Here is a 16,504-nt window from a genome sequence, read left to right as displayed (position 1 = left end):
TTCCTGGGACTCTTGTCTGAAGGAAGTCAGGTTCAAGGGCCCAGTTATTTTCTCAGTGCTGTGTAGAGGGGCTCATTCGTTCTCTCTACCTGTAGATAATTACTTCAAGCTGTAGGGAGAGACAGACTCTCTGTCTGCTGCTGCCCCTGTGTGGGGAGGAGCCCCAGAGTCTCGCCCCCAGAAATCCTCCCATGCCCTACTGGAAGCTGACGGCCTCACTTCACTCTCACTCCAGTGAGAGTCTTTCATGGTTTCTTGGCACCAGGCAGTGAATTGCAAGGTCATTTTCTGATAAGATGCAAGGCCACATCACAAGCAGTCGATGTAACAAAAGTAAACGGTCAGCCACCCTAGTGGCTGTGAGTGCAAACATTGCTGAGCACATGGCTCCCTGGGAACTGGCGGCCTTCCTGGATCTGAGCGGGGAGCCCCTGGGGCCGGCTGAGGGAGCACCGATGACCCCCAAATCCCTAAGAAGAGTGGGCAGACGATAAACACAAGTCTGAACACGATCAGACCTGATCCAAATGCTCATAAATCAAGTCATCAGCTGAATGACTGATTGTGAGGATCCGTGTTTTTAGAAACAGGCTATCCTTTAGCTAAAACGTCACCCAAGGATCGCACTATGAATTGTATCTGAAAAAGAGGAGACCTTTCTGTGGAATCCTCCACTGCTGTCTTCTGATCAAGGAAACAAGCGTGTTTATTTTTTTTTAGAGTAGAGTTTTTATGGGCTCGAGTTGATAAAAGTTTCATTTCTGGGAATTTGTTAGAACCTGTGGAGGAAGGCCCATCAGATGAAGTGGCATGAAGCGTGGACTTCGCGGGAGATGGGTGGTGGGTTTATTAGACAGCAGTGGATTGGGGCTGGTGATCTGCTAGGTTCTGTCCTGTAAGCTCAACACAATGGCACTTGGCGAAGATGGGCTTCCAACCTTGGGGAGCTTTCACTTATTCAAACAAATGAGTGACTAATGAGATAAATATAAAATGGTAAGCACTCTGCAGAGACTTAAAATGCAGAGATGCAATTAGTCTTATTAATATATCCTCTTAAGAAATGCTAGAGAAAGCGACAGAGTTGGCAAGTAGCCTCTGTTAGATTTCATCAAATGTGATATTCAAGGACGCCTCATTCATCCTTGAAAAGGATGATGACAAAGGATGACTTTGAGTAAAATGAACTATCCACTCGCTTTCTGTCACCATTTGTTCTTGGAATATTTCTAGCAGCCAAACTGGACTCAGTGGGCTCCATGAAGAGGCATGAGCCTTCGTGTTTATCTTTGTGTCTCTGGTGCACAGTGCAATATACTGTATACTTGGTATTAAGAAATACAGTTTGTATGGAAGAATGACCCAAAGCTTATTAGTGTTTTTCCTCTAACACTGTGTATAAGAGAGGTCATTTTTCATTTAGTTTTAAATTACAGAATGTTATGACCTGTGTATATGATTTTAAAATTAAACATGTTTGCTTTTTTAAGTTAATGTATAGTTTTCACCTAAATAACTGTTGATGAAAATGAAGAGCAGCCTGGAAAACCCTTGCTTGTTTCTTTGACTCTGGTAGTAGATTGTTGGCTTTTGTTGGACCTGATTTTTTTTTTTTAATTTTATTTTGGTTTTGACTGCGCTTGGGCTTTCTTTAGCTGCGGTGTGCAGAGGGCTTCTCTTCATTGTGGTGTGCAGGCTTTTCACTGCAGAGGCTTCCCTTGTTGCAGAGCATGGGCTCTAGGGCATGTGAGCTTCAGTCGGCGTGGCGCACACACAGGCTCAGTTGCCCCGCGGCATGTGGGATCTTCCTGGGCCAGGGATTGAACCATGTCTCCTGCATTGGCAGGTGGGTTTTTAACCACTAGGGAAGTCCTGGGCCTGATTTCTTAATCACTCTCCTTATCATTTGGCTTGGTAAACTTGACACTTCAGTCCTTCACTGCACAAGCTCAGAGGTGGTAGCATGCTATGGGAAGCTGCTTTGAAATTGGAAATTTATCAGGGAGAATTAGAAGAAATGGAGCAATGGGGTCCGTGGACTGGCTTCCTAATTCTCAGATCTGTCAGGGGGATGATGCTTAGTGAATGGGATAGATCCACTGGGATTCCTATGAAGGTGATTACTTTCTAGAAAAACCAGATCATGAATTTTATATTCCAGCTTGTAAAAAGTTTCAAAGGGAAGTATTCCACTGATGCACTCTGATCCTATATGAGACCTAGGGATGCTGTATATCACATGTAAAGGAAGCATGTACTTTTTAACTGAGGTGCTTTCAGAATAATCAGATTTTCCTTTTGAAAAATATCCTTATCTATTGCAAATCATGTCAAGAAAAATCCTTTCACATTCTGTTTTCCTCGGTCACCATCTGAGGGATTAGGGTACTTTTCTTGCTAGACCTGCGCTCTAGAGATTTTCCTTGCTTTCTTCTGAGGGCCCTCTTCTGCACCCAGCACATGTTCTGTTTAGCCATGTTTGTTGACTGCATGGTGGTGAATGAGTTGCTGAGAACGTCGCTGTTCTTCCTCACTTTCATGGTATGAGAACAGAGAAAACTTTCAGTGTCTTTAGTCAGTGAGGACAGTTTCATATCTTTGACTCAGGAAGGTTAGATATCCCAGTCTGTATTATTGCTGCCACATCCTCGAATTAGGGTTGAACCCTCCAAGTAACTCACTGGGAGAATTTCCCATGTCTGAGTAGGGTTTAAAAAAATTGTAAGATCAGTATATTTGGGAAACATGATTGATTGCAGAAGAATCAAGTTCATCTTAGCTGTTGTGCTCACAGTGTACTCAAAGTTAGAGAACTTGAAACACAGGGCAGTGAAAATTGAGCCAATCACTTAGGGGCCCACAAGTACAAATTAAGTGAAGTCTGCTTTCAAGTTGTTGGCATCCCCAGAAATCGAAACGTTTCAAGACTTAATCCAGTTAATATGGACTTCAGTATGCTTTAGATTTTAACTCAGCTTTCATTAAACTCCTTCCTATTGAGCTTTTTACTGATTATTTTTCTTACAAGTTGTAGGGAGGAGTTAGCTAGATGGAAGATTTCAGTATTAAAAATGAAAAAAAATGAGATAATTCATTCAAATGGCAAAAAAATGTGTTTCTATTTGATATCTTTGTTGTTGTTCAGTTGCTAAGTTGTGTCCAACTCTATGTGACCCCACGGACTGCAGCATGCCAGGCTTCCCTGTCCTCCACTATCTCCCAGAGTTTGCTCAAACTCCTATGCATTGAGTCAGTGATGCCATCCAACCATCTCATCCTCTGCCACTCCCTTCTCCTCCTGCCCTCAGTCTTTCCCAGAATCAGGGTCTTTTCCAATGAGTCGGCTCTTTGCATCAGGTGGCCAGAGTCTTAGAGCTTCAGCTTCAGCATCAGTCCTTCCAATGAATTTTCAGGGTTGATTTCCTTTAGGACTGACTGATTTGATCTCCTTGCAGTCCAAGGGACTCTCAAGAATTTTCTCTAGCACCACAGTTCAAAAGCATCAATTCTTCAGTCTCCTTTCTTTATTTTGAAAGGGATGCATTTAAGATCTTACACTGCTTAAGTAGCTAATATGAAAAGCAATATCCAAGTCATTTGCATTTATTTTTGGAAAATAATCCAACTCTTTGGGAGTCCCCTCATATTAACTTCTCTCTTTCCTTTGGGGGGCGGGGTGCATTTCTCTATCAGCCTTGTGTTAACAGTGCTCTGGGCTACAGCTGGGCACAGCTAGTCACTAGGTGAATAACTCACTCCCGTGTAAGCAGGTTCGGAGAAGGCAATGGCATGCCACTCCAGTACTCTTGCCTGGAAAATCCCATGGACGGAGGAGCCTGGTAGGCTGCAGTCCATGGGGTTGCTAAGGGTTGGGCACGACTGAGCGACTTCACTTTTGCTTTTCACTTTCATGCATTGGAGAAGGAAATGGCAACCCTCTCCACTGTTCTTGCCTGGAGAATCCCAGAGACAGTGGGTCCCCGTCTATGGGGTCGCACAGAGTCGGGCATGACTGAAGCGATTTAGCAGCAGCAGCAGCACGTAAGCAGGTTTGGGCTGTTTTGCTGTTGAATTGTCCCATTATTCTGTTTGATTGACTGGATGATACATATATATATATATATATATATATATATATATTCTGTTAAGAAATTGTATCAAAGCAACAACTGAAACACAGGGAGTACTTAGAACAAGTAAATTGACTTAAATGATGCACTTTTCTCTCTAAAAGGTATCTAAGTGTAGAAAGTGTGCAGTGACATTACTGAGGCACACATGGTGATCAGAGCATCTTTAGTTGTGACTGTTTATTCCCCCATGTACACCCATTAATCATGTATGGAATCACCTTTAATCTTATTGCCCCTCCCCCACAACCAGTATTCTTTTTTTCTTTTTTCACTGTTTATACATACTGGAACATAATGTACACAGAACTTTTGTTGTCATGTTAAATTCTGTCAGGCATTTTTCTAGGTGATAATATTCCATCTGGTTATTTCATGACTCATCTTTTCTATTGTAGACTTCTTTCCATTTTCAGAAAATTTTTAGTTGTGGTAAAATAAAATAAATAACGTGGTAAATAACAAAGTTTACCATCTTTAACCATTGTTAGGAGTACAGTTAAGTGTATTTAAGTACATTCACGTTGGTGTGCAGCCCATCTCTAGAACTCTTTTCATCTTGCAAAACTGAAACTTCATATCCCTTAAACAACAACAGCTCATTCTCTCCAACCAGGCCTTAGCAACCACCCTTCTACTTCCTGTCTCTAAATTTGACTGTTCTAGGTATTTCATGTGAAATCATACAGTACTTTTCATAACTGGTTTATTTCGATGAGCATAGTGTCCTGAAGGCTCATTCATATTGCAGCATGTGTCCAAATTAACTTCTTTTTAAGGTTAAATAGCATTTCATTGTTGATACACACCATGTTTTGTTCATCTGTTCATCCATCAGTGGACACTCAGGTTGCTTCCACCTTTGGTTATCGGTGAATAATGCTGCTAGAGTATGGGCATACAAAAATCTATTTGAGTTCCTGGTTTCCGTTCTTTTGAGTGCATTGCCGTGTGAAATTGTTGGGTCACGTGGTAATTCTATTTTGATTTTTCTGTGTGTGTGGAGCCGTGATACTGATTTCTGTGGTGGCTGCATCATTTTACATCGCCACTCACAGTGCACAGTGGTTTTCATTTCTCCATATCCTTGTCAACACTTGTATCATTTTCTGCTGTTTTGATAGTGTCCATTTTAATGGGTGTGATGTGGTATCTTGTCGTGTCTTTGATTGGGATTTCCCTAATGATTAGTGGTGTTGAACATCTTCTCATGTACTTATTAGTCACTTGTATATCATTTTTGGAGAAATATCGATTCATGTCCCTTACTTTTTAATCAGGTTGTTCGCTATTTTTGTTGAGTTGTAGAAGTTCTTTAGTCTGGACGTTAACCCTTTGTCAGGTGTGATTTGCAAATATTTTCTGCCATTCCATAGGTTACCTTTTCACTTTGTTGATTGTGTCTCTTGGCACAGAAATCTTTGCCAAATCCAGTGTCACGAAGCTTTTTCTCTATACATACATTTCTTTTTTCCCACCCAGGTTTTTCTTATTCTGGATAATGTTGCAGTGAATGACTTCATGGACTTAGCTTTTTTTCTTCTGTTGGCATTATCTTACTTTACTTGTAGAAAGACAAGTGAAATGCTGAATCAGTTTCGTCTCCTTAAAGCCCGTATTTGAAAATACACAGAGGCTATCACAGGTCCTGTTAGCAAACATTGTGTCTCTGAAGGATGGTTTGAGGCTTCTAGAAAAGCACTTAATGATGTCTTGATGGGTGATTCTTGACCCCTATGATCCTCTGGGACTGTGATCTTGAAAACAGCATGGGTCACAGAAAAGGCACAGGCCTTTTAGGAGCAGTCCGGGTAGGGGGTTGAGTTTAGGTGACTATTTCTTCAGTCTTCAGGTTTGAAGGTGACTGCCATGGGCTGATGAAGTTCAGATGGTCCCAGAATTCCTTGGTAATACACCAAGTCCAGCCTCCCCACTCATTTGAAGGGGAGAAAAGTCATTTTGGAGATTCTAAGAATGTAACATTATATGGATACAGGACATTTTCAGAAAAATCAGTCTTAACTCTTGCCATTTGCCACCATGTTTAGGGGATAAAATTACATTCGAAAAAGCATATGCGGTTAGTTATAATTATTTAATGGAAGGCTATTCCTTTGAGAATCAAATATGTATGTTACCTCCCACTGTATTTTAAGAAACAGTCTTCATCAATCCAATTTTTAATCTGTTAGAGAAACTTTGTTGTTTTTAAATTCCCATGGCAATGTTCATAAATTTAGAAACAGAATATCCACTGCATTTTTGTGTTTTTAACAGTTTTCCCACCTTTGGGAGAGGCTTCAGACAGAAAATTTTAAGTCATTTTATTACTGATGGTTCATACTCAAAAAGCAAACTATGACAGTGATTATTAGAATCCTTCTCATCAAAGAATTCCAAAAGACATCACCTTTGGGGAGTGCTTTTATGCTTTTTTAAGTTTTTATTTTGAATAATAGCCTATAGCTTCCAAAGTATATAAAATAGTTTAATCAATACTCATGTTCCAATCAGGCAGGATTAATCAAGTCATGGGAAATCATGTTTTATGTACACTTCTGCTGACTTTTAATTCTCCTACCTCAAATTATTTTTGAAACGAATCTCAGCCGTCATTTCATCTGTAAATGCTTTCATATACATCTCTTTAAAAGTCCTTAAAATGTAGGAGTAATACCATTTTCATACCTAAAAACTTAATACTGATTCACTAATAGCATCAAATACATATCAGTGTATGTATTTATCTGATTTATTTTTTGAATTTTCTCTTTTTCATAAGGAAAAACTTTCCATATAGTAAAGAATATGTAAATATCACAGTGTTAACTACTTACATCCAGATAAAAGATATTTCTAACATCACAGCATCCTTCCTTGGGCTCTTTCTCAGTCAGTACCCCCTCAAAGGTACCACTGTTGTGCACTCTGTCATCATTAGTGGTCAGAATAGTGATTTTGAACTTCAGTCAGCATATACTGTATATCTGACTTCCTTCACTCTGCATCTGTGAGATTAAATTCATGTTTTTACCTTTAGCAATAGTTTGTTTTCATAGCTGTGGACTATTTTGTCCATTGCTGCGATTATTTGATCCATTCTACTGTTCATGGGCATTTGAATTGTTTCCAGTTTGAGGCTGCTAAGAATAATACTATTAAAAAACCATACATGTCTTTTGGGGGCATAATAATGCAATTCTGTTGTACATGTATACTTAGGAGTCAAGTTAGTGAGTCATAGACAGGTGTGTAATTAGTAGATCAGAAATGTGGATGGGGTGGGGGGAGGAAATGTGGATGGGATTTTAGTAGACTGGGCATATTGCTTTAGTAAATACTGCTAGGCAGTGTCTTAGAGTCCAGAGACTCCACATTTCACTAACACATGGTATTATTACCAGTCCTTATAAGTGTGGCCAGTCTGATGAGCATATAGTGGTATCTCATTTTGATTTTAATTTGTGTTTCTCTGATAATGAGTGCTTTTCAACACTTTTTAATATATGTATTAACTTTTGGATATCCTCTCATGAAGTGCCTGTCCAAGACTTTTGCCCGCCCTTTTTTTTCAACTGGGTTGCCAGTCATTTTTTTTTTTTTTTTAACTAGTTCATGGATGTTCTTTATGTGGTCTCAAGATGAGCTGTTTGTTGAATATGTGTATTTGCCATTTTCAGTCTCCTGTGAGTGACTAGAAATTCTTAATTTTAATTCAGTTATGTTATTAGGTAATGTAAATCTACAGCTTTGTTGGTCTTGCAGATTTGATTTGGCCCTTCTAAGTATTTTGCTTTTCCATGTATATTTTTAGTTTAGTTATGGAGCACTTTTTATCTCCATGTAGATTCTAGAATCAACTTTTCAACACACCCTCCCCTGGGATTTTGCTTGAGATTGTATTGGAGCCACAGTTCAGTTTAAGAGAAGGTATTGCTGCTGCTGTTGCTGCTAAGTCGCTTCAGTCATGTCTGACTCTGTGTGACCCCATAGACGGCAGCCCACCAGGCTCCCCCGTCCCTGGGATTCTCCAGGCAAGAACACTGGAGTGGGTTGCCATTTCCTTCTCCAGTGCATGAAAGTGAAAGTGAAAGTGAAGTCGCACAATCATGTCTGACTCTTAGCGACCCCATGGACTGTAGCCCACCAGGCTCCTCCATCCATGGGATTTTCCAGGCAAGAGTATTGGAGTGGGGTGCCATTGCCTTCTCTGGAGAAGGTACTATGTCAGCAATTATGAGTCTTCCAGTCCCTGAGAATTGGATGTCTCTTTATTTACATTAGTGTTTCACAACTAGGGTTGATTTTGTCCCGATATTACATTTGGCAATCTAGAGACATTTTGGTTGTCACAGCCTTTGGGAGCAGTGTGTGTAGAGGGAGGCAGTGGCTTGTACTCCTGTCATCTTGTAGGTAGGGAACCGAGACGCTGCTCAGCATTCTACAATGCATAGGACAGCACCTCCCCAACAAAATTATCTGGCCCCAAATGTTAAGAGTGCCCCTGTTGCAGAATGTTGACTTTCTCATTTTCTTTATTGTTGTGAGTTTTTGGCATAGCAGCATTGCGCATCTTGGGTAGAGTTATCCTTAACTATTAATATTCTGGTGCTATTGTGATTGATGATATTTTAGGTTTCGTTTTGTAATTGTTGCTAGTGTATGTGTGGATAGAGGTGAAAAAGATGTGAGTTCTATCCCTGGGTCAGGAAGATCCCTTGGGGCAGAAAATGGCAACCCATTCCAGTATTCTTGCCTGGAAAATTCCATGGACAGAAGAGCCTGGTGGGCTATGGTCCATGGGGTCGCAAGGAGTTGGACACGACTAAGCACACACACATGTATTTGTATTTGTTGTTTTATATGTCTCTTATGTCCCAGTTGTTTTATATGTATTTTACAAGCTCCCTTGCAGTTTTTTCCTCCTTACACTTTTTTATTGTTGTTGTAGAAACTAGCATCTTTCCTTCTTTGCCACCAGCATTGGTGTTGAAGTGATGATTCTTGCACTCTTGGAGAACATTTCCAAATCTCCAAGTTTAATCAGTTTATGTAGAAACACATGTGGGGGCCAAGGTTGATTTAGAGGAGCTCGATTAATACATGATCACCTGGATCATGTTGAGTTAAAGAAAATCAGGTGAATGGAACAAGGGACTCTTGTTAGATGAAGTGCTTACAGCACCAGGCTAAGGGCAGCAGGAAGATTCCTGCTTCTCCATCAGTTCATTACCAAGTGGCTAATGCACCTCGGTGCCCTGGGGTTTATGGAGACAGTACCTCAAGGAGGGAAAAATGTTTCTCTTGGGCTGATTTGTCACTTAAATGAGAAGAGGGTATGTGAAGTACTAAGGGCTTGGCTAGGGCACCATGAATCATTAATAGCCTCGGCTCCCAGAAACCTAATTTTAGTCCAGAACAAGAAGCAAATGTAGCAACACTAGGCTCTTGATTAGCTTCTTTCATTTCTCTCATGGACGGTGGCTGATGTGTGAGCAGGGAGCGGGCAAGGATGGAGGAAGCCGGGCTGCTCAGCTCTTGACTGAAGTGTGTCTGTTTCTGAAAGGCGGAGCTCTTGCGTTCCATCACTGATTCGTCTTTGTTGGTTGCCCGCTGTGTGTAAGGCATGATGATGAGGGGCACAAGGCAGAAAATAGCATTCTGGAGAGGACCCTGATTACACAATCCAGATTATAATACTGCGAGATAGGAGTCTGTCATGACAGGTTAAGGGAGAGCCGTGGAGTGGAAAACTGACCTCTGACCTGGCTGGTGCAGAGTTGGGAGGACGGAGCCTGCCCTGCGTGCTCGGGAGGTGTGTTAGAGCTGGTTCATGGCTGTGAGCACTGGTGTGGGATTCTTCACCCGTCACTAAACCTTCCTAATTCTTGTAGATCTAAGTACCTGTGTTGCGGGGGTGGATAGGCTATTCTTCACCGTAGAGTTGGAGTAGCTACCAAGTTGATAGAGGATTAACATTTCAAATAAGAGTTGCTGATCCCCACCCTTGCCCTCAATATACACCCCCAGTCCAAGAGGAAAATGGATGTGCTTGCCATTTGATCCAGCAATGCTACCTCTAGCAGTTTATTCCAAGAGTACGTTTAGACTCTCTGCAAAGATACATGTACAGGGATGTTCCTCTGAGCATTGAGTATATGTATATGTACACATACATGTATCCATCTAAATGGGCACACGTTTCCTCCCATACATACCCCCAAACACACACATGGTTACATAAGACATAGACTAAATTTCCTACAGGGGATTGACTAAATACATTATTTGTGACTTTGTTTATAATAAGCATATATTATTTACATAATAACAAAAGCAGGACCATTATTTTTAAGAAGGCTGTTACAGTTTGCTTTCCTTTTTAGCACGCTGTTTACAGAGATTTGGATTTTTGTACTAATTGTGAATTTGAAGCAGAACGTTTATCCTTATATTCTTTAAATTGGATTGGTACTAGTTTGATCTGGCTTCATATGTATAAAATCGGATAATGACGGTGTCTTACAGCAGGGTGGTGACTGGCTCCATGAGGCATTCTCAAAGTTCTTTGCATGGGATAAGTGAGTTTGGCTTAGTTATAAAACCTTTTGGTCTACTCTGAAAATAATATTTTATGTGTGCTAACTTTTGAGCATGTTTTGCATTTTAAAAGGAAATATTAATGGCAAATGATATCACTTGTATGTGAAATCTAAAAAAGCAATACAGATGAGCTTATTTACAAAACAGAAATAGACTCACAGACATAGGAAACAAATTTATGGTTACCAAAGAGGAAAATGAATGGGGGGGGCGCGGTGGATAAATTACAAATTTGGGATTACCATACATACTGCTGTACATAAAACAGATAACAAGGATCTACTGTAGAGCACTTGTGATATATTCAATGCCTTGTGATAACTTGCAGTAGAAAAGAATCTGAAAATATATGTAGAACTGGATCACTTTGCTCTGTACCTGAAACATTGTAAATCAACTGTACTTCAGTTTTTAAAATTTATAGAAATTAAAAAAAAAAAATGTTAATAATCTTCCTTTGGCCACATTTTTCCAGATATCAGATTGATTTACTAAAGCAACACCTATTATAATATGACCTTGTTCTTGCTTTGAAGAGTCAGGTGAGGGGGAAGTTCTGTAGTGATAGATATGTGAACTTCCTTGCCTTTTTTACTTTATTCTTGGGGTAACTAAATTGACTTGAAGACCTTAACAACTTACATTAAATAATTATTAGGAGTCTGCAGTGATCCTGGTATATCAAATGTTTTTAAAATTTTTACAAGAAAGTAATTTTAATTTTACTTTGTTTTCTTAACAGAAATCATAGCCCGTTAATGAGTTTTGGAGCCAGCTTTGTCAGTTTTTTGGTAAGTTGATGTGGGAAGAGGTTGTGGTGGGAAGGAAGCAAACACCATAATGTCTGTCTTTTAATGGTTACTGGCTGTATAGATACACTCTTGTGGAAAATCTTTTGCAGTTTAAAACTGGAATATAACTTTTGCCTATACACCAACACGAATGAGATCAGTTCAGTTCAGTCGCTCAGTCGTGTCCGACTCTTTGTGACCCCATGAATCGCAGCACGCCAGGCTTCCCTGTCCATCACGAACTCCCAGAGTTCACTGTAACTCACATCCATCGAGTCAGTGATGCCATCCAGCCATCTCATCCTCTGTCGTCCCCTTCTCCTCCTGCCCCCAATCCCTCCCAGCATCAGAGTCTTTTCCAATGAGTCAACTCTTTGCATGAGGTGGCCAAAGTACTAGAGTTTCAGCTTTAGCATCAGTCCTTCCAAATAACACCCAGGACTGAGCTCCTTTAGAATAGACTGGTTGGATCTCCTTGCAGGCCAGGGGACTCTCAAGAGTCTTCTCCCACGCCACAGTTCAAAAGCATCAATTCTTCGGCCCTCAGCTTTTTTCACAGTCCAACTCTCACATCCATACATGACCACAGGAAAAACCATAGCCTTGACTAGACAGACCTTTGTTGGCAAAGTAATGTCTCTGCTTTTGAATATACTATCTAGGTTGGTCATAACTTTCCTTCCAAGAAGTAAGCATCTTTTAATTTCATGGCTGCAGTCCCCACCTGCAGTGATTTTGGAGCCCAAAAGTATATAGTCTGACACTGTTTCCACTGTTTCCCCATCTATTTCCCATGGAGTGATGGGACCAGATGCCATGATCTTCGTTTTCTGAATGTTGAGCTTTCAGCCAACTTTTTCACTCTCTCTTTCACTTTCATCAAGAGGCTTTTAGTTCCTCTTCACTTTCTGCCATAAGGGTGGTGTCATCTGCATATCTGAGGTTATTGATATTTCTCCTGGCAATCTTGATTCCAGCTTGTGCTTCTTCCAGCCCAGCATTTCTCATGATGTACTCTGCATAGAAGTTAAACAAGCAGGGTGATAATATACAGCCTTGACGTACTCCTTTCCTGATTTGGAACCAGTCTGTTGTTCCATGTCCAGTTCTATGAAATATCCTTCCTTAATTTAAAAAATTAGATGCTTATGTTTTCTAGAGTATTATATTTTTTTCCAAGCAAAGTCCTTTTTAAAATAAAAATGTAATTGAAAGATCAGAGGGCTTCCCTGGTGGCTCAGCTGGTAAAGAAGCCACCTGCAATGCAGGAGACCTGGGTTCAACCCCGAGTTGGGAAGATCCCCTGGAGAAGGGAACGGGTACCCGCTCCAGTATTCTGGCCTGAAAAATCCCATGGATGGAGGAGCCTGGCAGGCTACAGTCCAAGGGGTCACAAAGAGTCGGACAGGACACTTTCACTTTCCAAAAATTAAAAATGCATTAGAGTTGAAAATAGTCAGACTTTGGATAATAAAAGTTTGAAACTAAACTTTTATTAAGTTTATCAAAAGTTTATTATTTATTATTATTATTTATCAAAAGTTTAAAACTATTGAATAAATGTGGACTGAAAGACATGTCAGTTTAGCAGACTTAAAGCTTCTCAGTTACTACTGTGTTTTTGAATGTTAGTATTTAGGAATTGAGGGAATAGGTTGCAGTTAGGTTTTAAAGTAAATTGGGCAACGCAGGAAATTGAATGCTTTTATTTTTCAGAAATACTTATCATACAAACTACTTTCAAACATAATTTTAAAGAAAGTATCCTGTATATAACTGCAAAAAAAAAAAAAAAAATAGTCCTAAGTAGAGACTGAGAGAAGTAAAGTGGGGAAAGCATTTAGATTCCAGACAGAAAAAACTCACCAAATGGGCGTGTTGTATGCAGCCTTGCAGCACCAGTGACAGGCACCAGACCAGCTTCTGGTGACATGGGTTTTCATTCAGGCTTCTTTATTCTTAATTACCAGGTAATAGAACAAATCTTTTTAACAATTCTTAAGGCCTACAGTTTGCAACATAGTTCCAGATCTTAAGGAAAGTGGTACTGGGTGGGGGTCATAAATGGTACCCACCCATGTAGCAAGAAAGGATGCTAGAGACACTTGGCAAAAGGCTTGCTGGGTGGGAGGAGGTGGGTGGGGGAAGGAGCCTGTAGCAGGGAGGGAGGCTTGCACAAAGATGGCTAGTGTCTGGTTGGAATGGAAAAGTAGTCTAGAGTCATACAGAGAAGGCCTAGGATACCAGAGTGGGCAGGTTGCATGTGATGGAGGTGGAGAACTAGTCACAGTGAGTTTGTCAAGTCCTTCTAAGAACCTGGTGTCCTGTCTCTGCCCCTGTAGCTCATTCATCTCAGAAATCTCAATTCTTCTGGGGGAAAGTAGCAGGTTTTCAGCAAAGAAGTGATCATTTCTATCCCAATGTGGCCTGAAAAAGTCTACCAGGATTGGGTGCTCAGAAACTAGCTGTCAGTGGGAATTTTTCACTGGGAACAATAAGAAATGAGTTCTTTATAAATGAATCCATTGGAATTGCTGTCCCTGAAAAGACTGATAGTTTTCAAAGAGTACCTGCTGGCTGATGTTTCATTAGCATTTTTTGCTGTGCTTGATGGACCCAGGGATCCCATGCATGGGTAGAAAGTCTCTATTCTAGAAGCTGAATTAAGTGGGCCAATCAGAAATTGTATACAGTGATTTTTTTGTTATTGTGTTTAATAACAAAAACTTGTAGAACAGTAATTGCAAGGACATGTGTTAAGCATGTATTTTTTCATGATGGTGTAGTGGAGATAATGTTCTTCATATTGAGATTATATTTTTTTCAATGAATAGTATATATGGTAGCATTCTCATTCTTTTACTAGGAATAAGTCATTTAGATGGCTTTCCCCCCTCCCTCCTAGTTCGGAGTTGTATTGTGATAAATTGGCCTAAATTTTCAGACACTTAGGATTCATTCATTCTTTCCTTATTTCTTTCTTTGGAAGAATGCCATGATGACATTTGAGGAAGAAAAAATGCAGTTGGCGTGTGATGACTTAAAAACTACAGAAAAGCTGTGTGAAAGTGAAGAGGCTGGAGTAATTGAAACAATCAAGAATAAAATTAAGAAGAATGTAAGTACTGTGTCTTTAGGTTATGAACTATGTGCGTCTTACTTAGAACATTCTTCATTTACTTGGTTTTTGGTGTTTAGAATATGACTGAAGCACAGAGTGAGTCTTACAGCTTTTGAGTATGTAAAGCATATTTCTTTCTTTTTTTAATGTGGACCATTTAAAAAGTCTTCATTGAATCTGCCACAACATTGCCCTGCTTTGGTTTCTTGGTCCCAAGGCATGTGGGATCCTAGCTCTCCAACCAGGGATCGAACCCACAGCCCCTGCATTGGAAAGTGAAGTCCCAAGCACTGGACCGCCAGGGAAGTTCCTAAAGCATGTTTCTTAAAGCAGTAGAATCCCCCTTAGTCATTAGAACTTTTCAGTGCATATTCTCTTGGTATCTTAACATTATCTTCTTCCACAGTTGGCTCTGTGGCCAGGACGATTGTCAAGAGGCTTTCATACATGTTTCATATTTTGCACTTTGGCATAATTCAGGAATTTAGCTACTACCTGCTTTTTCCCAGGCCTTCCCGGTCTTGGGTAATAAAATAGTCACAATGACATCATAATCCACTTTTCCTCTTTTTTTTTTTTCTTTCAATTTTCGGTGCAAAAGGGCTAGACTTTAGAGAGGTGTCCTCCTACCCCTGATGTTTCTGGAGCACCCAGGGGTCTCACACATGTCACATGTTTAGCTGACAAACCAGCCTGTTAGTTTCAGACAGCAAGAGCCACTTGTCTTTTCTGCTCCCTTATGTCGCTCCAGGAGGCTTCACCTCTGCTGTGGCCTCTGGGGTCTCCCATGAGGAAGCCATAGATGGGCCCAGAGTACCATTTCCTGAGGCTGCAGAAGGGCCAGAGTTCTCGATTCCTCTCTCTCCAAACCCTATATCAGTCAGTGACCAAGTCTCGTTGCCTCTTTCTTAAATACGTCCTGAGTTCATCTCCTTTCCTTGCCAGTTTCCTAGGCCAGCCAACAGTCTCCACTTGCCTAAGACAACCCTCACTGGCGTTTCTGCCTCCAGTCTCACTGTTCTCTAATTTGTTTTCCAAAGTACAGTCACTGAGATACAAATTACATGTTGCTGATTTCATTTTCAGTGTCCCTGCCCCCTCCCCCCGACCACTGCCATCACACTAAAACCCAGACTTCTTTATGTGACTGACTTGGCATTGACTTTTCCTCTCCGTAGAATTTTTGTATCCCTCTTGACCTGGTTCCTGTCTTCTTTAGTTCTTCCTCAATGTCATTTTCTCCAAAGACTCATATACTTAGTCCCAAGTCCTGTTCATGTGTCTCCTACAGGTTCCCATAGTTCTGTGTACTTCATCCTTCAGAGCATTTGCTGCATTACATGGTCATCAGTGTGCCTTCATTAGACTGTAAGCCTATTTATGTGTCTGTCCTGAGCATCTAGTACCATGCCCATCACATAGGTTAGTAATCAACATTAGTAATGGGTCCTTGCAATTTAAAAAGCATTATCACATGGGGTAGAGTATCTCACTAGCCCTTCCAACAGCCCTGCAGAGTAGATGTTATTATAAGCAAAGAAAACAGAGGCATCAATAGATTGACATTTTCTTGAGCAAACAAAGTAATAGGTGCTGGAAGTAGGACCAGGAATAACAGGGACCATGGGTGAATTCTACTAATCTAGAAAAAAGAGAAACCAGCCATTTTGTCACATATACTCGGTATACTTTTGTCATGCTTGCAAAAGGCTATCATTTCTCATATCATCATGAAAGCATATGAAAACTATTTAACCTGTTTCGTTCAAGTTTACCTTATGTTAAGAAGGCACTGTTCTATTTCAGAGTGAATTTTCTTCATTTAGCATTCATAAAACCAAAATCTTACTAAAAAATAG

The 16,504-nt window shown here is 40.4% G+C and overlaps 1 protein-coding gene across 2 annotated transcripts in view; it reads left to right on the top strand.

Moving 5' to 3' along the window:
- TTC39C (tetratricopeptide repeat domain 39C) overlaps positions 1 to 16,504 on the top strand; it is a 100,661-nt gene that overhangs the window by 31,944 nt on the left and 52,213 nt on the right. For both annotated transcript variants that reach the window (XM_052660392.1, XM_052660393.1), the window contains exons 2-3: positions 11,476 to 11,524; positions 14,514 to 14,642. In XM_052660392.1, the coding sequence (XP_052516352.1) occupies positions 11,476 to 11,524; positions 14,514 to 14,642 (178 nt within the window). The remainder of the gene's footprint in view (positions 1 to 11,475; positions 11,525 to 14,513; positions 14,643 to 16,504) is intronic.

Source organism: Budorcas taxicolor, chromosome 22 (assembly GCF_023091745.1).
Source record: "Budorcas taxicolor isolate Tak-1 chromosome 22, Takin1.1, whole genome shotgun sequence".
Lineage (NCBI taxonomy): Eukaryota > Metazoa > Chordata > Mammalia > Artiodactyla > Bovidae > Budorcas > Budorcas taxicolor.
Note: the sequence above shows the minus strand (reverse complement) of the source record. Positions and strands in the feature narration are given on the sequence as shown.